General features: G+C 40.7%; 1 protein-coding gene across 2 annotated transcripts in view; it reads right to left on the bottom strand.

Annotated features, from left to right (window-relative positions):
* The window catches only part of LOC128082555 (opsin-5-like), a 34,560-nt gene extending 18,975 nt beyond the window's left edge, over positions 1-15,585 (bottom strand). Inside the window, exons 1-2 of one of the 2 annotated variants that reach the window (XM_052686776.1) lie at positions 15,375-15,585; positions 6,146-6,254 (exon numbers count right to left, since the gene is read on the bottom strand). Coding sequence is in view for 1 of the 2 variants with exons in the window: in XM_052686771.1 (XP_052542731.1) it covers positions 6,146-6,266 (121 nt within the window). In the remaining variant the exon portion in view is untranslated. Of the gene's footprint in view, positions 1-6,145; positions 6,856-15,374 lie in introns of those variants that run through there. The other variant, XM_052686771.1, reaches the window with a different exon arrangement.
* Positions 15,586-22,777: the final 7,192 nt, after the last annotated feature.

Genomic DNA, 22,777 nt, shown 5'->3' with positions numbered 1-22,777 from the left:
AACTGGCAATCAAATGGAACGAACAGAAAATGCTGCTGCTCTGTTTGTCAAAGAATCACCACTTTCAGCAGCTGCTATCTGAGAGCACTGGTACTGTATGTTGACGTAGCAAGATGCAAATACACATACTGAAGGAGAATGTAACTTGATGTGTCATTGCATAACAACTCTGGGTATTCAGAGAACATTCAGAACTCTTTTAAGAAGCATAATATGTCTGCATGATGGTAACACAGCGTTTCTCTGCTGGGCTCCATATGTCCAGGCCACCTGTGAGCGTCACAAGCTAAAAAATCAGAGAGCAAAGCACGGAGGCAGTGAGGTTACCTACATGGATCCCAGTCCTGAGTCTGCAGTGGCAGAGACAGACTTGGTACTGCACTGTGAACAGCTTTTCTGCAGACTCATTTCCTTCCTAATAACTTCTCTTTGCAGAATTGCCAAAAAACCACTTGCTTAGCAAACACGTCTGGTTCACTAAAGAGCTTTTGAATTGGGAAGAGCTGATGTGTCAGTATATGGCATTAACCAGAAGTAGACACTGATGCAACGATACTTCTGTGTGTATACACACACACAGACACACACACATATGTATAGATATATATAATTATAAGATCAACAACAGTAAATACATCTTATTCTGGCCACTAGGTGACAATGTTTCTTAATGGAGCCTCATTTCCAACAGCAAAATACAGCTCAAGTTGGGAATTGTTTCTAACATTTTTCCAAGTCTTGGTATCATTAACCAGCATAGAAAGACAAGGGAGGACAAACTGCTTTGGGAACACAATTTGCAGTGCAGCCATGATAGCTGTGCTGTTTGCATGTGTCAGCTCCACATCGTCTAAGGTAAGATGGTTTTCAAGACAGTAGATGCAGAAATATTTTCCCTGTCAGTAGTAAGGCATGGCACTAAAATGGCAGACAAAAGTTCACCTCCTTCATAAACAGTACAATTTTGTCAATATGATGTAATTGACAGGAAGGCTGTCCTTGAAATTCCCCCTAGCCTGGAGGGCATGGGAGTTTTCATTTAAAGTATCTTAAGGAAGAGACTGAGCAAAAAGTGATGCAAAACAACAATACAGCTAAGGCAGATGTCAGAGACAAGATTGTGATCACTTCTGAAACTATGTTCAGACACTGATGATGTAAAGACACAGCGTTGGGCGTTGCTCTCAGGATGAGAGACAGTTTCCTCAGCTGCTCTACAGGCAGAAGGTGCCTCGGGGCAGGCTGCAGGCAAATCCAGATCCCAGAAAGAGAAATGTGAATGCTGAAGTGCTAGGAGGAGTGGTGACACCTGATGGCCTCTCAGTAACATGGGGGATGGAAGAGAGTACGTTGAGAGAACCCACTCTGCCTTCTATAGGATACCAACAATATTCTCTCACAGGAAGAGATGAAAAAATAAAATCAAAACACCAAAACCCAGCCCCAGAACTCAGGCAATCCTGGTGAGAAAGGGCAGGTTCTGGTGGAGACCTGTAAGTGGCTGAGAGAGAAATGGTAGGATGAAACTGAGCACTTCATCCCAAAGTTTAGAGTGGAGCCAGTGCAATTCCTCCGTAAGATGTAATGCTGTCTTGATCTGGGCTCATCAATGAGGAATGATGGCAATTCTGAAGTGGCATACAACAAAATTACTGACACTCTTTAACACAGGACAGGACTGCGAGCTGCTGCTGTGAGATGAGCAATATCAGAGCAGAACAACTAAATGAGTGCTGACAGTCACTGAATATTGAACAGCTACGGGGTCACCTTTACTCCTCAGGACAGAACTGAGTAGAGCTTTTCTCAAGCCACACTAATACAATTGGTACTCACACTTGCAAACATTGGGACGTAGGAGGAACAGGACAGGAAGCAATATTAAAAAACAATGTTTTGTCTTTATAGAATTCTGCAGTAATGTTTCTCCTGGAATAATACAGCCTGGGAGGTTTTAGTCCATGGATGTCAACAGTCTCCACACAAAGGGGTTGGTTCTGTTTCCCATGATTTGCAGAGGAGGAACAGCAGGGATGCTCAGCAAGTGATGGAAGTCAGGAACCAAAACTCTATGAGCAAAACCCTGTGTCAATTCACTGTCTGCCAGCCAGTGCAAAAAGTGCATGCGGAAAGCTGACTGAAAGATTGGCTGAGGAAACCAAAAACTTCTCTGTTTGAAAGAAACAGAAAACAGCAACATGTTTAGCTGGGAAAAATGCTAACGGAGAATGTAGCAATTATACAAAGATTCCTGCTTGAATTCCATCCAAGCCTGAGCATGCAGCCATACCCTCTATTCCCTCTAAGTGCATGAAGACTGTGAACAACACTGTCCGTGTTGCATTTATGCTTTTGCATAGTTAAGTTTGGTAGAAGGGAAGCTGTACTGTACAACTACCTGTACACGACCATAAATGTCTGTCTGGAGGGGTCTGCTATAAAGTTTTCTAGTCTAAAACAGTGGGAAAATGTACAGTTTATAAAGCTGTCATTATCTACTTAACTGTGAAATGATTTTGCTCTGCTTTTAATCGTCACCACTAATTATACAGACACAATATTGTACCCAGGGCACATTGAGAATTTTGGCAGAAGAATCATCATGTTTTAAACTTGACAAGGCATGGAGAGATTATTTGTTCAATAAATGTGATCATTTTGTGGATGAATGCTTTGTGAATGGCTTGTTTCCTTTCCCACCTTTTCAGATTTAGTTGTCAAGTAACATCCCAAAATAACATTCATCCTGTCACCTGTCAAACAGTATTCTGTCACCATTCAGAAATATGTGCCATTTAAAGACAAGTCTGGGCCTTGTGGTTTGTTCCAGTTTTCAGATCAGGTTGGTAATGCCCTCAGCATGCCTTCGTGATAAGAGTACTCACAGAAAGTCAGAATTTTCTCTCTATCAAATATTCTGTCATAATCACTTGACATTTCTTGTTATGTCAGTCATTCATTCTAACAACCCCAGTTAAATGTGAAACTAGGGAAAATGAGCACAGAACAAGTTGTGTATAAAAGTAGAAAAGAACAATTAGTTTTAGAATTCTAATTAATATTTAAGGGAAAAAAAAATACCCTTTCCTTATTTTTCCTCCAGGTATGGGAACGAATGACAGAAAGTACAACAGAAAGATCCACAGTAGTCAAGAACCAATACCACAAGACCTACAGAGGTTGATTAATTTATGATATCAGCACTGCTGTCTGACAGAAATGTGTAGAGGATATGAAGCTGGTTACAAAGGACCATAAACTTCAGGAAGTAAAGTAGATGAAATTCAAACTGTTTACAAAATTTAGAATATTTTGGAATTAAATTTTTTTTAGTTGTAACTCATATTTGTCCATTTTCAAAACCAGGTCATGCCTGGACAAGTGTTTTGGGACTATGATGTATAAAGCATAAATTGTAATGTAACGTAAAAAGATGCTTTTTTTTTTTTTTTTTTTTTAATTTTACCTAGCTACATAAGCTGGGACAAGTTTTACTGTAAGTACTAATGTTACTGCCAAAATTTGTTATTTGTTTGTGTACATTTCAAATGTCTAATCCTGGAAAACAAACTTTTAGCAGGATTACAAAGGAAATTTCCCCTCAGTATTTTTCTGCTATGGATTATTTGCTCTGTCCCTCTTCAAAGATTTTTCTTGGCAGCAATGCTACAGAGTCCTTTGGAAGACACTGTGGTGGCTCTTACAGCACATGCAATTGGAAACTTATAAGCTTTTCTTACTGGCCTTGAGATCCCATTTACAGAGTCTTTAATTACAGAGTTATTTATATTTCATACAGAGTTATTACATATCCTTAAGCCAACTTCTGTAGGGAAGATGAAGAGTTGGTTATAAAATGATTGTGTGATAATAAGCATTTCTGAACAGTAGCTTACACCCTACAAATATTTTTCCAAACAAATCAGTGTAGAAGTAGCAAGCTAGCTTCAATAAAAATTCTGTATGTTATCGTATAGGATTTTTTTTTTTTTTTTAACTCAAAGAGGTGAGGAGTAAAAATATACTGCAAATGGATCTGAGCATGCATGATGCATGCATGGAAGTTAATAATGCATTTCCTCTGTGATCAGCCTCAGAACAAAGTTTGTGTTCATGAGAGGCTTGGTGTAACCTGAAGGAGCTCTAGCAGCCATGGCATCACTGGTGAAAGCTGAAAAGAACTATCAGCAACAGAAGATGACTGGATAGCATACAGAAGTAACAAGGGGACTTCAAAGAGTGAAGTAATAAGGTATTAATGAAATTTAACTGAGCAGTGTAAAAGTTCAGGCACTTAGGTACTTTAAAATGTATTTGCTACAAGACGTGAGGTCAGCATCAGGGGCAGCAGAGGAAAACACCTCTGTTGGTCAATTGATGGAAGAAATGTGCACTACCAGTGTGATGCACAGGCAGCACCAGCAGGGGTTAGCAGAGCTAGAGGTGTTAACATTAATGAATGGTGATAGTGAGACCTGGTTTGAGTCCTAGTGCGTGATCAAAGAGTGAATCCAGATTAGAACAGCAAAAAACTTCTAGGGTGATGGACTAGGATGACAGAGGAAACACACTGCAATAGGAGATAAAGAGAACTATCTTGATGAACAGGAATACAAGTTTGACTGTGAGATAACCTGTATAGGAATATAGAGTGGCTGTAGGCGATAACTGCAGGCAACAAAAGTAATTTATTTGAAAGGAGGGACAAAAAGGACAAAGTTGATGTGCTAACGATTTAAGAAAAGATTCCTGTGCAAGAGGAACCAAGTCAGGAGCAAACTGTCAATTGAAAGAGTGATAGCAACAACAACAAAAAGCCTTAGCCAATTATATGAGGAGGCATGATAGCTTTGTAAATGGATTATATGTTGTCACAGCAGGGGAATAGCCTTACTGACCCACCATGTTCTTTCTAGTCTTAAATTCAGCTGATTAATTCATTAACTAATGGTGCAGCCATTTGTGAGGGGTTGCATGCATGTGAACAGATTGGGGATAAATTGGGACAACTCTGCTTTACCTTACACTGTTCCAATTGAGCTTATAATTAAGATAGAAGTCTTTTTTTTTTTTTTTTTTTTTTTTTAAAGGACCTCTAGTTTATTCCAAATACTACTTCCCTCCACCCCTGCTTCCTACCAATAAAAAAGCAAGGTCTCATATAAACATATTAAAATACTTAACATTTTACACTGTAACATCCACAGATCTTTTTCAAGCATTAGCTGAAGGTAATAAGCTTCTTGCAACGTGTGTTAAGCTTAGAAAAGCAAAAAAAAAAATCTACTTATGTCAGTCATTCAAGAAGAAACATTTTTGAAAGTGCAGTTTAGAACAACTGATGTCATAAATTATTTTTTTTGTATTTTCCCGTGAGGATGTATAATTGGAAATTGATTACCTATCAAACCTGCATTCTTTAATGTTTTCTAATATTTGCTTATATCCTGCATCGAGTCTGTCCCAAGTAGACATCATTTAAACAGAATGCAAAGTTGTGCTGGGATCAAAGTGAGTTCATACTGGGTTCCATTTTCAGATCCTTACTATACCCATACAGTGTTGTCATGCAGGAGAACCAAAATGGTGCTGAAACTGCTAACAGGGGGCAATGACCTGTATTCCTTAGACCTGCCAGAGATCCTGTTTGAGGGACTAATTATTATGGGCATCAAACACTTAAAGTAAAAACAGTAGAAATATTTTAAAAATTCAAAAACCTGTAGAGCTCTATTTTCTGCCTCTGCAAGAAGCACTTTAGATTGCCAACTGACTGGCACCAGTCAAAATTCTGGAAATCAATGGACATTAACTCAGTGTCTTCTCATGTCTTGGTAGCAAAGAAGCATTACATACATCTGAGAGAGTACTTTCCCTTTTTGAAAATCTTTTACTTGTTAAATTCAGAAAACAGTAGTTAAGTCTACAAGCTTGGTTTTTTTCTTCTTGAAAATTCTGCATTGGTTATTAATGTGTTAGCAAAATAAGGCCGTACCTCTTTGATCTTATAATAATGGAAGAAAAATGCTGCACTTCATAACATTCTGTTCTGTTACAGATGAAGAACAAATGACTCACTTCAAGCTTTATACCAAACTCTACCAGGAGTTTAATTTCACTAGCAAAGCCAAGACAGAGTACATACCTAAAGCCAGTAGGTAGAAGCCTATAATGGTCTCTCCTTGTTCTGTGATGGCAGCTTCCCTGCTCAGAAAACTGATGTTGTTGTTCCTCCAGGGTGCCTGTGGAGACAACTGGAGAGACATTTTCAGCAAAGCTTATGACCCAGAGCTTGCCTTTTCCCTGGTATGTCCCAAACACCAGGAAAAATAGAATAAATCCAGCCTTTCCTTCTGTTTCTGCTCAGACTATTCAGGGAAGTTCTTCGACGAGACTAATAACCTAAAGAAGGAAATTGCAAGGGACAGGAGCTTTGTAGCCTTCCAACCTGTTCTTATTCACTAATCCTATCTCTTAGTACAGGCCGTGAGCCTGTGACCAGTGAGGGCAGCAGATTTCCTCACATCCTTATTAACTGCTGCTTACAGAAATCTTGAATGAAGAGTGTGTGTCTGACAAAAGACGACCACACAACCTACAGGTTTACATGCACACCAACAAGTGTGGTGCATATTGATATATCAGTGAAATGCCATTACTTTTGCCTTTTTGTCTTCACTGAATTCCCTTAGAATTTAGTTCTAAGAATTAAGTAAGATGTAAGAATGAAAGAAATGATATTTGGAGGAAAAATATCCCATAGAGGTTTAAAAAAAAAAAAAAAAAGTGACCTCTACTGGAAAATGGCTTAAGAACCACATATCTTCTTTTTACACTATTAAGAAGCTGCCAATATTGAGCATTCCAAGTACAGTTGGATTTTTCCCCCACTGTTGAAAAATGAGGCGTTGTCTTCTTGACATGTTGCATGCGCTTTAAGTAAGTCAGCTCAGAATATGTTTAGTCTTTAATCACAGAATGATTTGGGTTGGAAGAGAACTCAAAGCCCACCCAGTCCCAGTCCTCTGCTGTGGGCAGGGCTGCCACCCAGCAGCTCAGGCTGCCCAGGGCTGCATTCAAACCAGCCTTGAATGCCTCCAGGGATGGGGCATCCACAGCTTCTCTGGTCAGTTTGTTCTACTTTGCACTTTTCTTTATAATTCCTATAAAATAAAATAATCATCCATATCCAACATGACAGCACATAGCCTGGAAAACAATAATCTTGTCATGATGATTCATGGCTATGGACTTTGTTGATTATAGTAAGAAAACACATTTCGTATCAGTAGGAGATGATCTTCCAAAATCAGATCGTGTTTGTTCACTGCTTCCAAGAAACTAGACATACTGAAATGATTTATGCAGAGTTTTGTCTAACAGTCACCCTAGTCTCCTATAAACACTGGACATTGGATGAGGCCAGTAATGCTTAAAACACATCAACAGATAAATGGGAATAACTGTGCTAGTCGCATGCTGCTTGCATTGCCTAATTTTAAGAAAGTAGGCCTGCGTGCTCCTATGCTGCAATGTTGTAACTTTATCATTTAATTCTATGCTTTACACAGAGGAGCCACTTGCAGTTCCTATCTGTACAAAAGGTATGGTTTTATCACAATTGCAAAAGCAAGTAAAACAAATCAGGAAATAGTAACTAGTCATAAGAATAAAATAAAGCAAACAAAACAAACAAACAAACAAAAAAACCCAAACACAAACAATCCAAATCTGCTGTCAGAGCTAAGCCAGGTAAAAGGCTGTTCCAGATAGGCCACAGTGCAACAGCAGTGGTGACAAGTGTATTTATGGAGCAACTGGTTACAGGCAACAGTACGATTAGTACTGCATTGTTTTCAGTGAAGTTTTATTCACTCACATCATTGAGCATCCATTACCAGAACAAAGCAAACATTCACCTATGCCTCTTGCATAGTGTAAAACTACACATAGGTTTATTTTGACCGTGGAGAGGAAGGTGCAAGTCTCTGTTTCAAAATGGTTTTTCTTCTCTCATTCAGCTCCAACATTCAAACTATGGAAGAAACGCACCATTCTATTTTAGTGTGTTCAGGTGAGATTATGTTCAGGAAGAAAAAAGAAAGCAAACCCCAAGACACCATACCTTCATTTGTTGTCTACCATCATGTCAGAGAAGAGGATTCTTTTTTCACTCCTTATACTGACTTTGTGCTTGCTTGGAATAAGACCCCCAGAAGTTACAATCTAGTAAGCATCACACTCCACAGCTTCCCATTCAAACCTCAGAAATGCTGGGCTCCTAAAACTTTCATTCAAATTGATGAGCTTTCCACGTACTTAGCCACAATTGGAATTTAATCCCAGATTAAAAGAATACCATGCAGGAGGAGGAAATCACTGAAAATTTAAATAACTTTAATCTAATTTAGGTTTCCTTCAGCTGATATCACATAATCGCTTACAGATGCCAGTTGCTACTATAAACTATATATTATATACTATATATACTATGTACTGAGTACAGTGAAGTCTTTAATAGTATACTTCAGTAGATGTGGAAGCAGATAATAGAAGCCTGTTATAACAATAATGAGCCTGGGAGACTAGCAGAGAAGCCCTACACAAGGTGGCTTCTTATGCTCTTACCTTTGCCGAATTTCTCATAATAGAGTTTATTTATTTCTCTGTATTCAGAAATCTGAAATAACACATCCTCTCAGGAAGCTGAATCGTAAAAGTGCTTTTTCTTCTGGCACCTAGTTCATGCGCCTGCACCCACCATGAACCAACTGGTCTAATAGAGATTTCCAGGGTAGCAAGAATCACTCCCTTCAATGAGACTAAAACTTGGAAAACATCTAGCAGATCTCATCTGAAAACAGCTATAAGTGGTCAGAGAGCCACCTGTAAGCCATATAACAAGATTTAAGTCTGAAGTATAAAGTTGTTAATGGAGAATCACTTTTCCCTAATTTCTCTGCGTTTTTCCTTCCCATCATATATTAACCATTTGCTTTTCTGTCATGCCAGGTCTCACCTCTTACAGAAAGTTTAGCGACTGCTAATATTTTTAATGTCTAAACTCAGAAGAAAAACTGTAAACTCCTTCCTATCACATGAATTACTTTACTATGGGACAGCACTTTTTCAGATTCATAGGCTACTCCTTCCGCTTTCCAGCTGGCACAGCTGCCCTCTTGCCAAGATCTGTGGCTTTCCTGCCACTCCTTGCACCATTATGGTTAAAATTTGTCTTCATGGTGATTCAGGTGGATAAATCGTGATTAAATTACTTTTGAATAAACTGAGGCTAAGTGCACCTGCCTCTCTGGCCACAATAATGAGCACTGTCCAAAGCCTCAAATTAGCAGTCTGCTAATTACAAACATGATTTCAGCCACCCACACCTGCGTGTTGTTTTGCAGGAATTGATTTTTGCTTGGCAGGATAACTGCATGTTGTGTAGGGAGGCAAGACCACAAAATATTATCTCAAAGATAACAAACCAGAAAAGTTCAGTCATGTCTCTGACTGCAGACAGCGGGCAGCATTCAATTAGCAGGCCTCAAGAAAGCAAGTAGAGAACACCCATAGCTTTATGCTTCAGATCATAAGGCAGCCTTTAACTTATGCAACCCACCACAGGTAGGCTATTTCCATCTTTAGCTGCTGAAGGTGTGCTACAAGGAGCAACAACCACAATCCTCCTGAGAATGCAATCAGTAAAACACCAGTGGGCAGACACACCACTGCAAGCAAAACACAAAGGACCAGCTTCCCAGCTGACAACAACACACTGCCACCAACTGTGAGGAACCCTCTTGCACAGCTAGGCATTCACAAAGTGCTGGTGGTTTCTCTGGGAAGACAAAAAGCCTGATACCTGTCCTGTCTGCCACTGTGAAATTAAGATGTGAACAATTACCTGTTCATTCATGTACGACTTAATAATTGAAACAAAGCAGGATGACAGTTTACCCCTCATGGTAAAGAGGGATCCTAGGCAGGATGCAGCTGGAGTCATGCTAGCATCCTCTCCAAAGAGGAACTTTGGAGAAATTGCCATGGTAGCAATTAATTCTGATCACAGTGGTCTTTCAATAATTTCATTCTTCCTTCCCCAGACATTGCATCTCATAAAGCATGAGAATGGAAGATAATTTCTGTAAGTATGACTAAGATACTTTAACATTTTGCACAGGAGGTTTAAAGAAATACCACAGGAAATACATACCAAGTATACATTTCTTTTTCTTAAAATAGATTTTTTTTTTAAAATTCATATGAAGACTTTAAACTGAAAAGCTACTTTTTTAATCACAGAATCATCGAATGGCTTAGGTTGGAGGAGACCTTAAAGATCATCCAATTGCAACCCCCTGACATTGGCAGAGCTGCTGCCCACCAGCTCAGCTGTCCAGGGCCCATCCAACCCAGCTTTGCGCACCTCTAGGGATGTGGCATCACAGCTTCTCCAGGCAGCAGTGCCAGTGCTTCACTGCCCACTGAGTGGAAAATTTCTACCTAGAATCTAACTTAAATATCCCCTCTTTTAGTTTAAAGCCATTTCCCCTTTTTCTATCACTATCAATCCGCTTAATAAGTCAGTCTCCCTCCTGATTTTATGCTTCCTGTAAGTATCAGAAGGCCACAATAAGGTTCACCCACAATGAGCCTTGTCTTCTCCAAGCTGAACAAACCCAACTCCCTCAACCTCAGTTCCTCTGAGCATCTCTGTAGCTCTCATCTGCACCTACCCCGAGTGCTCCACCTCCATCCTGTACGTGGAAACCCAGGTCTGGAGATATTACTACAGATGGGGCCACAGGAGGGCAGAGCAGAGAGGGACAATCACATTACCCCTCCTGATGCAGTCCAGGATACTGTTGGCCTTCTGAGTTGCAAGTGTACACACAAGAGTGTCACTGGGAATTTGTAATAACTCCTGTCATAACTCATTACACTTTAACCAATAAAAAGAAAGTTATTATTTAGCAATTCCCAAGGTCAGCATTAAAAACGAGTCAAAACAAGTCAATTTTTCCCCAGCTCTGTAAAAAAAAAAAAAAGAAAAGCTTACTCAGCATTTAATAGTGCCACATGAGAGTTAGTAACACATTTTCTTAACTTCTTCAACTCTTTAATGGTACACGCAGGGAGGGCTATCACTGTACCTGGCTGTGTCCTTCCCCATCATGTTGGGAAGACACATGCTATCATGTTAGTGATCTTACAGGTGTCATTGCTGTACACAGCAGCTGGAGATGCAGCCTTTCTCATGGTAAGCACTGATGCAAGGCATTTCTAAAGAGAAAAACATTCCTCATTTTTTCTTTTTTTAAACTTTCAAGCATTTCACATTCCTATGTTGATCCACTTAACCAAATGATATTTTGCACAGCAACTCCAAAAGGCTGACAATGATGCCACCTGACAATTTCTCACAGCACTTTTGCCAGGGCTTTGCGTATACAAGTTATATATATATATATATATATATATATATATAAAGTATGCAAGTTGTAGGTTTCAGTAGCTTCTGCTGAAGAACCATAGAATCACTTGAGCTGAAAGAAAACCTAAATGCCATCTGGTCCAAATTCCCTGTGATGAACAGGAACACCCTCAGTTCCACCAGTTGCCCAGAGCTGTGTCCAGACTGACCTTGTATATCTCCAGGGATGGGGCTTCCTAGGAAACTGCGTGCCAGTGCCTCACCACCCTTAATGTAAAAAACTTCTTCCTTGTATCCAAACTAAATCTCCCCTCTTTTAGTTTGAAACTATGTCCCCTTGTCCTATTACAGCAGACCCTGCAAAGTGTCTGTCCTCTCTTCCCTGTAGCACGCCTTCAGATATTGAAAGGGGCTACCAGCAGTTCTTCCATATGATGTCCTGCCTGAGTGAAGCTAGCATGAAGCTAGCATTACTAGAAGGTTAGGAGACAAGACCTACAGAAAACATTCTCTCATCTTACCCTGGGAAGTTTTAACACAGTTTGCAGTGCTGCTCAGGCACTGGAGGGGAAAAAATGGAAGCAACTGGTTTCTCAGAGAAGAAGCAGGAGTTAACAGCTCCAACAGGAATTTCAGAGTGGCTTGCCTGAAAAACACAGCCTCTTTGATCTTGCAAATAAACAGAAAAGTACTTCAAAAGAAGCAGTATCGACTTTACAGGGCTGTTTGCTTGGTATGTAAGCAAACGAGCTGCTTATTTGGGCAAGCGCATGTGCTGCCAAGCAGGGTCAGAGGAGGTGAGGAGTTACTGACATCAGAGCTGCACGGCTGACACACAGCCGAGGAGTCAGGCGCTGCGCCGCACTGCCTCTCCCATTCATAATCCTGGAGAGGTCAGCTGGGGCTGCGTCTGCCGAGGGGAAAACAGAGACCATCACTGTTCTTAGACACACAGAAATGAGCTTTCAAAATGCTGGCAGCCAGTCCTCAGGTCATTTCACTGGTGCAAACTGGAAAAATAAAGCCTAAGATTTGAACAGCACTTTTCACCATTAGGGTGCCAAGGTGTTCCACAAAGGGTGTTTTATTTGCCCAGGCAAACCCAAATGATCCTCACCAAGCCCATGGCCTGGTCACATCTCACTGATGTGATCTGAGCCCCCTCTGCACCTGCAGTGAGCTTGAGAGGTCCTTTCCCACACCAGGTATGAGATCAAACGCATTTCCTTCATCATAATGTTTTCAAACATATTCTGTAATTTGAGAAAGGGAACTGTAAGGATCAGGTTTTCTCTAAAAGCCTACCAAAAATGACCCTTTAACAGCCTGGCACGAAAAACGAATTGATCTTGCTATCCACACCATAGCAGTGCTATTCCTTTTCTTCTCCCAGACACTAACTAAAAGCTTTCATTCCTTAAATAAAAGACACGCACCCCTCTCCATCTTATGTCCTGCCACTATACCTCCTCAAAGCTCAGGTGAATGTGAGGGGTCAAAGTGGTACTCAATGCTACAAGAGCTATCTCATGATGACAAAATCCTATCTATCTGTAGGATAAGAATAAGGAATTCATTTCACATTCAAATTTGCCTTCCCTCCCCATAGATACAATATGAAGATTTGCCTTTCATTCTTGCCACTCCACTATGGCTGCACATGAGCATGTCCTAGGTCTTGGCTGGATGAGTTATAAAAACAAAATGCACCAACCCATGAAATTCTTAAAAGAGTTGGTCAAATGCTTTTCCTCAAAGCAGAATTCTTGATTTGAAAACACTGTTGAGAAATAACATTCACTTTCACTTAAAGACAAAACCACACTGAAAGATATCAAGGTTATTCCAAATGACAGAGAAAAAAATTAAAAAAAAAAAAAAAAAAAAAAAAAGCAATTTATCACAGATGGAAGGTTGTTCCTTTCTCTGAGAGCATCTTTCTATCCCTGCAGCAAAACAGTTATCCATGTCATACATAACACAGCAGCAGAGATGGCTCTCTGTAGAAACACTGTATTTTTCACTCTATTTGGGATTTCTAGGAAGAAAAATCACTTCCAGCAGAAGACTGAATATGTATGAATGCAAAGACCAGAACCATAACGTCAGCCAAGAATGAAAATCTTCTGGTGTTCTGAATAGCAGAGGAGAGGCCTCTTTCAGAGCTTTCATGAGCTTATGATGCAGCTGGTTGCTCAGGAGTCTGCATGGCACGATAGGACTGAGGAGTGGAAAATTATCATCAAACAAGTCTGGTTTAGAATTATTGTCTTCAGTCTATAGATCTGTAGGCATCTGTGGACTCCTGAATTTCTGTCCCACACAAGATTATACAGACGTTATCAGTGGCTCAGTTGTTCCCTTTCCTTCCACAGCTCCAGAACAACAATTAGTACATTGTTATATGGTCTGGTGGAGGAAGCCACGGAAGTATCCCTGTTGGGAGTGCTGTTAACGGCTTTGAGAGCCTTTTACTTGCCTGGTGCTGGACTCTGCAATACTGAGTCATACTGGCTGATTATATGAGCAAACTACTTGAAATTTATAACACACTTCTTTGCTCATTGTGACGCTGAGGTTTTAATTCATGTTACTCTCCTAGTGAATAACTGCATTTCAGATTAGCTTCCAGTATCAATATACACTAGTCTTTAGTTCCTCAGTTTGAGCTTGTTTCCCTTCTACTTTTTTCTACTTCATTTCCACTTGCTGCCTTAGTGGTGATTTTGTATTACTCTTGGCCCAGCTCTGTCCTTACCCTTCATGTTCCAGTCAGAACATCTTCCATGGGCTTGTTCACTGTGCTGTGCTACCAATGCCACCGCAGCTAAGCAGAACACTAGGGAATAGAAATCTATACACTGTGGTGGACAAGGAACAGAGGTTCACTGGAGCTAGCTAACAGTACTGACACTAAGATGTCAAATGCTATGGAAACTGTTGCTGCTAAAGGTTCAAATCAGAAATCCATCTTTTTGCAAACTGCCTCTGACAGAGTTCACAGGTGATGTCCAGGGAAAACAGCAACACCAAATCTCTGAACTTCCCAGTCAAAACTCCATTCCATCCTATGCTAGAAATCCCAGCTGTTTTCCCTGCTTGAGAATGCAGACATGCCTGTACGATCTGTCTTTTGCAAGCAGGATACAGAAAGGGTCTAAGGTGTTGATACTAAGTAACAGAGAAAAAAACAGACCAAACCAAATCAGATTATATCCCTGACTAGGTACTTCACTGTGCTGGGTGGAGCTGAGCTTCTTCTGAGGTAGAAAGGGAAGGAAAATACCATCACTGATGTCCTGAAACAAAGGGAAACTAAAAGCCTCGTCAGTTCTGTGCTTGTAAGAACAGAATGAGAAACAGCAGTAGTGCTAAAATTTAACGTCCTGACTAAGGCATCAGGAAATTGCTGAGGTTTCTAGGATATGAAATGCAGGTCTGTGACTCCACTCTTCAAAACTAAAAACAGAAGAAATTCTCAGCCACACAGAAAACCAGTATGTGTTCCTCCACCTAGCCCAGTTATGGATGTGTCAGCTACATACCCACATATAACATGTAAGAAAGTCATGTTTCAACATCAATTCAAAGCTTGTTTTGTTTGCAACCCCTCCACAAAAGCAAATGTTTAGACAGAGAATGCTGCTTTTGTTTGGACGTCTTCCTGACACTATAAGGCTCTCCTCGTTTTCCCAGCCTGACACTCCAGCTCCTGAAGGAGGCTCTCCTGCCTCCCACCGCTGGTCTTACCAGGGCTGGGCAGTCAGGTTCTCCACCAGGAGCTGCCTTTATGTTAGTTTCATAGATGCCCCAGACTAGTTGCTCCAGTAGGGAAAGAAGATTGAATTTAATGGTGCATCATCATCATTGCTGTGGGGGACTTGACCTCGTACACACATCCCCCTTTCACACCAGCCACCGTGCAAGACTGACTCACCCGTCTTTGTGCTTTGCTGGAAGTTTCTGGTGCTCCCTCTGTGCCTGGTAGTCCTGCCTCGCTTCAGAGGAGGCTTTGTGGTTCCTGGACAAGCTGTGGCTTGTCATCTCAGCTGTACTGTATGTACTGCTGTGCACTCTGTCCCACCACATGGATTCCTGACTTTCTGACCATTCATGGAAGGATTCAGAGAACACTCCTGCCAATTATTTCAAGCTAAAGAAAAAAACCCAAGAGATTTACAAAGACACACCCACCAAAAAACAGAAGAGGCTGGGAACCTGTGTTTTCCAGTGCAGTTATCTGGCAGAAGAAGAGAAGAATGAAACTCTGACTCTTTCACCACTGACTCTGCAAGCCGTCCAAGTGCAGTGCCTGCAGTAGGGTTGTCCTGATGAGAATGGCTTGCACCTGTGAACCTTGCAAGGTCCGGAGAGAGACTGCCCTGCACAGGTGAGGAACACAGCCAGGGCAGAGAGCTTGTTAATTAATATCTTGCCACATCTCTGCACTTCAGTTTTTTTTTTTTTTTTTTTTTTTTTTTTTTTTTTTTTTAAAGTTCATTTTTAAAATTGTGTTTTCCACCAAAAAAAAAAAAAAAAAAAAAAAAAAAAGGCTATATCTCCACAGAGCAGGACTTCCTTGAAATAATTTCATTTTACTGAAATCTGTAACGAGTGTAAGGCTATAAACCCCTTCAGATTCCACATAGTCATTGAATGCAGCATGTTTACCACTCAGTGCTGGGGCAGTCGCTTTGGTCACAGCTGGTTGGTTACATTAGTGGCAGAACGAAGGAGGAACCAGTACAAGTAACTTAAAAGAACCCCAGCTCTAAAAAAAAAAAAAAAAATTTCAAGCATTATTACAGATGAGATGACAGCATCTTAGCTCTAAGCAAATTTACCTACATTTTATAATAAGCTAATGACTGGTGGTTATAGGCACTGAATTTCAGGAGAATTGAAAGTGTATCACAGCAGGGCATTACATTGCAGTGATAATTCAGACAACCCTACGGCAATGGAAACTCAAATCTAAAGGTAGTACAAAACAGGTGCTCATTAAGAAGTGATAATATGCACCTCTCCCTGTGTTTAACCCCTTCCCAAATGAACTCCCACACAGACAACTACATGATACCCAGAACTCATCCCAGGCAAACTCTTGGAGCTAAGCAAATTATTATATTGTGATAAATTTTGTAAAGCATGCCTTTCATTAATAATGGATAAAAATGCACAAAGCTTCGCCTGTATTTTTCATACCATGGATCAAATGATCTAGCTTGAATACCTGTTCTCTCCCCTTGAAATGCAATCCTGAAACCGTGAGAGGATGCTTCAAACCTGGTCGATTGCTGCCATCCTGTGGCAGGTTTATGTATTTCAGTTCGGTACCAGAGGGAAAACACAGCCTTAGAGATGGCGTTTTACAAAGGTCTGCTATCAACTCATGCTTTAAATGCTTCAGAAGGAATGTTAGTTATCTTTTAGCAGCAGTTTTCAAATCTTAGAAATCCACGAGCCATTACCCATAAGGACTGTAAAGTCTCTTTCTCCCGAGATATTCAAAACCCATCTGGACACTTTCTAGTGCAAGCTGCTGTAGGGAACCTGCTTTACCAGGAAATTGGACTTGATGATCTCCAGAGATTCATTCTAACCCCCAAAATTCTGTGATTACAATGATTCTAGCAGAAGTGACCCTCCAATGCAGAAAATGAAGATCAGATTACAGGGAGCTCAAGTCCCTCTTTTGAGCAGAGAGACACTGCAGCATTCAGTGGTCTAAATTTCAGAAATGATGTTAGTGCTAACTCATCTCTAATCCTATCCACAGCCGACTGCCAATTCCAGAATTAATTGCTGCCCCTATTTCTGATGGAAAATCTGGTGGTGCCATCAACTAGAAAAGCCAACGAACAGCTGAATCAAAACACAATGTGATAGGAAGGGACACCATCAAAAGACTTGGGCCACCTTGAGAAGTGAGCCCATTTGAAATTAATGAGGTCCAGGTGCAAGGTGCTGCACGTGGGTTGGCTCAGTCCTAGGTATATGTAGGGACATAGAGAGCTCCTGGAGAGGACTTGGGAATCTTAATGGATGAGAAGCTGGACATGAGTCAGCAGTGTGCATGTGAAGCCTAACATGCCAACAGTGTCCTGGGCTGCATCAAAAGAGTGGTGGCCAGCAGGGAGAGGGAGGTGGTTGTTTCCCTCCACTCTGCCCTGGTGAGGTCCCAGCTGGAGTACTGCATCCAGGCCTGGGGCCCCCAGCACAAAAAGGACTTGGAGCTCTTGAAGGCAGGTCCAGAGGAGGGGCACAAAGACAGTCAGAGGGCTGCAGCACCTCTTCTATGAAAGATAGGCTGATGGAGCTGCGTTTGTTTTGTCTGGAGAAGAAGAGAAGTCTCTAGGGAGACCCCGCTGCAACCTTCTGATACTTCAAAGCTTATAATCAGGAGGGAGAGTGACTCTTTATGTAGTCTGATAACAATAGGACAAGGGGGAATGGTCTTAAGCTGAAGGGGGGAAGGTTTATATTAGACGTTAGGAGTAAGTTTTCTGTTGAGAGGTTGATGAGGTGCCGGACCCTGTGCCAGTGGGGTTAAAACAAGTTGATTTTTGATCTTTTCTAACACAAGTAATTCTGTGATTCCAACTCTGGCATCAGAGGCAGGACTTGTACGAAATATCTTGAAGATAACAGGCGCTGTGGGAATCCAAGTGCCAATTGACAGCAGAGTAAATATCACCCGCTGCTAACTTCACCTGTGCTGCCCAAGACCTCAGTAGAGAAGCCATTCAGATAGATCATTAAACCTATAGGAGAGATGAACACTAGGAAGGTCAACACAAACTCCATCATCTCTGAAGTGTGAAGCCTGTGCAAAAAAGATGAGAAGCCATTCTGTACACCATGCACAGCAGGACTGTGCCCACAGATATAAGTACATCTCAGACTTATTTTTCTTTTAGCACACAATGACAGAGAAGCAGAAAAACACCTGAGACCCTCTATACCCAGCTGAGAACTAGATAACAGCCTCCACAAACAAACGAGCTTGTTCCAACACGGGCAAATGGTAATTTATGTCCCCCAGAACCCTCTACTACTCTCTGAATCATGCATAACCTCCTCTTTAAGGCAGATCTCCTACTCTCAGCCGACCTTTCCCTTCTGTGCTCAGTACTCGACAGCTTGCAGCAGCCAGGCAGGCTGCATTTCTTCCCATCAGCCTGTCACCCACTGCCTGCAGCTCTGCCAGTGCTTCTCCATGCTAGCAACCCAACCTGGCCTGCTTTGACCTTAGCAGCAGCACCCCAAACATGTACTTGCTCAGTCTCTGTGACTCTTCCTGCTTATTCAGACACAATTTGCCCAGCTCCCTCATGCATCTCCCTTTGAAAAGAGGAGTCTTAGCTACTTACGCTTTACAGATATTTAAAAGGGAGAAGAGGGTTACAGCTTGAAAAGCTACCCAGGTAGGGAAAGGGGAAAGGAAGCGCCATTGGTCTGGAGTAGCAAGGGAATATGAGTGGCCCTCCACATTCCTCTTCTTGAGATTTTAAGAATTATCACCAAAGTAGTGTAAGGTACAGGTATATGTGAAGGTGTAAGACGGAACACAGGCAAGGAAAGAGGCAGGAAGGTCCAACAGGGAAAGAAACAGGGAAAATGCACTACCATGGGTGCTTGGCCCTGCCCAAGAAACACAGGCTGAGAAGAGGTACAAGGCCAAAACAAAATAAAAAAGATTATCTTTCCATTGGTGCTGCTACTTAATCTGCTGAATCAGTAAGTCCTTGCTGAGGGTAACACTGAGGATCCAGTCTTACCTTTCCTTCATCCATCTACAGTTGAGCTCCTCATGGTCCTGGCTGAGCACCTTCATAGCAGCAGAGAACAAGTGTCTTCTGACATACAGTGATGCCCAGACCCTCAGCTGTGAGAAGGGAACTGTTTCTCATTTGCAGGAACCCAAGCTTTTATAAGAGAATGAGTGCGTATTCCAGAGTGGTGTATTCTCATCTAATGTTCCTGATACTGAATGCAGAACTGTCTGTAGGAAGCCGACAGAGCTTTTAATCAACACCTCAAAAGAAAATGTCACTATCAAGAACTATTTTTGGTGTCAACCTGTGCATGATGTAGAATGATCACTAACAGTTTCCTAATCCAGGCACGCAGGTTTAGGTAACAAGTCTTTTACAATTACACCAGACACTATAGGATTTTACTCATTTTTTACTCCAAATTTTGACGCTTACTGTCCTAAGCCAGTAAACTCTTAATTAACTTCAACTTCTTGAGCCAGTTCAGAGCAATGCAAGAACTTATCAGACATTAGAACAGCAATGACTCCAGAAACAGGAAAGACCCCATTGATCCTTCATGGCTGAAAAGCCCTATAGAAATTATCGTGGGTAAGGGCCATGCACTACTACTAAAGCTGTCAGCACTGGGGAGTGCAGTGGTTCTGAAAGACCTTTCTTCAACACCAGGTGCTGGTGAAGCAGAACTCTCAAGCTATTTAGGTGCAACAGGCAATGCCGTGTCCCTTTGGGCTTCTACATCCAGAATTTTCAGAGGGGAAATAAATAAATAAATAAATAAATCACTGCACCACACACAAAGTGACACCTTACTAGTGCAGCACCTTTTGCAATCTCAGATACACAAATTAGAGGAAGTAATTGTGCAGATTTAGGAGTTTCTAGTGACAGCGAGTCTTAGAGCAGTTCACGTAACTTCACACATCAATGACAGCAGCCAGTGCATGTACAAGGAAGCTGCTCTGTACTCAATGGTTTTCATGCCATTGCTGGCAAACAATACCAACTTCTGGAACAGCAAGTGACTGTATCTGCATTTATTTATTTATTCCTCAAGTTTATCTCAAGCAATTTTTTATTTCTTGTGTTATAAAGAAGTGAATGTAGGTAATACTGTGGAGGTGTTCTGTAATGATGATGACAGCTGTAAGGTATTCTGAAGGAATTCCATACTTATTTGGTAATCTTCCAACCCCAGTTTCCAAAATACACAGATAAGCAGCACGACCTACGTGGGGCTAACTTGGTACAACAAATCTGTAACATATTACAAGTGTAATATAAACAGGAGAAACATTCCTGAGAGCAGTCAATGATTTGTATATGGAAGAAAAAAAGCAAACATTTTAATAACAGTACCCTTCCACCCAAAAGATATCCTGTACTGCTCCTGATTGATCTGTGATGGACTATTGCTGAAGGCCAAAAAGGCAGTCACTGGGAAAATCTAGATTTTTTTTTTTTTTTTTTAAACTTGGCTAGTGCTCTGAACATTATCAAACCATATGTTTGTGCATGTCTGCCTAATAAAGAGAAATGTATATTGCTACACAATTTGCTTTCTCTATTTTTCAAAATAGGTGGGCATTTCCTGAACATTTTTCTTACCAAGGAAACCTAAACATTTTACCTACTTAGCACAGTTTTTCATCCTACTGCATTCAGTTATAGCATGCTGTTCCTAAGAAACATGTGCATACAACACTAGAGAAAATTAGAACTAATTTTTTATTCCATAACGCTAATGTAAACCCACAGTGAGGTTTAAAAACAATGAAATAACTATGAGTTCTGCTTGCATTAGTATTCAGAGCAAAAAGAGGATTCTACTCAACATCTGAGGAGATTGAAAGGGGGAGAAAAAATGAAACAGTAACAAAATTCAATAATCAGTTCTCGCAATTCATAAAGCTTCTTCACCAATTCTTAGAGTACACAGTGATCAGGAAACAGGGAATCATCACTGATCAACACATAAAAACAAAAATAAGTTCTCAGTTAAAAAAACTTTAAAACTTCTGGTCAAAGGAATGTGAGCAAAGGACCATGTACTTCGTTTCATCAGCAAAGAAAAAGCACTTAAATGAATGTAAAAAACCCGCAAAACAGAACAAAGTAATACCTTTCCATTTTTCAGCACTAAGAAACTGTCCGCAAGGAAAGTATCTTGTCCATCACTAGATGTGCCCCATGTAACCTTAATAAAGGTCACTGCTGTCTGCAGCAGACATCTTAAAAATAAATCATAGAATCATGGTTATGATCACATTATCTTAGTATTACAGCAGGCAGATTTCCTTTATGACACTTTCACATTTGACTTAAAATAAACAACATTGTGCCCTCAAGACAAGCAAGAAACAAAATTCACCTGACAAAATTCAAGACCCATGTTTTTCATTTTGCACTGAAATTTCATTTCTACTTGATGAAAGTTTGTGCAGTTTCTGTACAGACTTCATATCGAGGGATAATTTAAACATGAAATATTAAAAATTAACACTGCTATCAAAATGAGAAAATAATTCCAAATCCATTGAGATTGTTGTTAGTACAATCCAGTAATAACCCAATAAGGAACACTTGATAGAATGATGGGACAAGTCAATAAATTAAAGCTTGGATGCATCAGAGCTGAAAGTGTTTCAATAGAGAGCTTTGCTTCTAGGCCTTTCCTGACTGAACAGGGCAGATTTTGCTGGGCAGATTGCTATTTTAAGTGAACCTGCTGACCCCCACTGACCATTAGTGACACAGCTGGAGAAGCAGGCTGCACGTGGGCTTCGTACCAGCTGGAACTTCAGGAATTAAAGCTTGCATCTTAAATCGACCCTTTGGAAATGAGGGGGCAGCTGCTGAAAACAATGCTGTGTACAACCAACACTGTTGCTGAGCACACACAGTACCACCTTCTTCTGTGCTAGCTGCAGTTTCCAAGCAACATGCATGCAGAAAGAATAGCCAAGGTAATCTAGACTGGAAGCAACAAAGATGTGAACTACTGCTATAAAATCACCACAGCAAGATGAAGGATACAATTACCTGGCAAGGTCAGTAGCAGATATTCTTTACCACCAGTTATCTATACAGTTGTCTGCACCGCTGAGAGTACAACCACATTATTATTTTTCACTCTAGGGGAATTGATTGCAATATTGTTTTCTTTTTTCCTTAACTGAGACAACATATTTCAAGAATTCTTGACCAACTTGGGACACGCTGCCTAGAGTGCCCATCACTCACCATTTGATTTTAGCAGCAAGTGAATAATCATATCAAATAAAACAACTGAATTCCATAGAAAAAGTTGGATTTTAAAACCAAAGCTTCTGAAGTAAATTATACAAATACCTACCTTTAAGTAACTTTTAATTCAGTGACTTTAATTCACTGAATTCACACAGGAGACTTCTAGGACATTTCATATAAAAAACTGAACAGACCTTTGGTAAAAATGCAGGTGCTTGCCAGTAATCACTCTTGAGTGTCCTTCTTATGGCTATCTCACAGAAAATAAAGCTCCCTCAAAGAATTCAAGATTCAATAACGGAACTGGAAAAAG

Source organism: Tympanuchus pallidicinctus, unplaced genomic scaffold, assembly GCF_026119805.1.
Source record: "Tympanuchus pallidicinctus isolate F22 unplaced genomic scaffold, pur_lepc_1.0 scaffold1, whole genome shotgun sequence".
NCBI classification, from domain to species: domain Eukaryota; kingdom Metazoa; phylum Chordata; class Aves; order Galliformes; family Phasianidae; genus Tympanuchus; species Tympanuchus pallidicinctus.
Note: the sequence above shows the minus strand (reverse complement) of the source record. Positions and strands in the feature narration are given on the sequence as shown.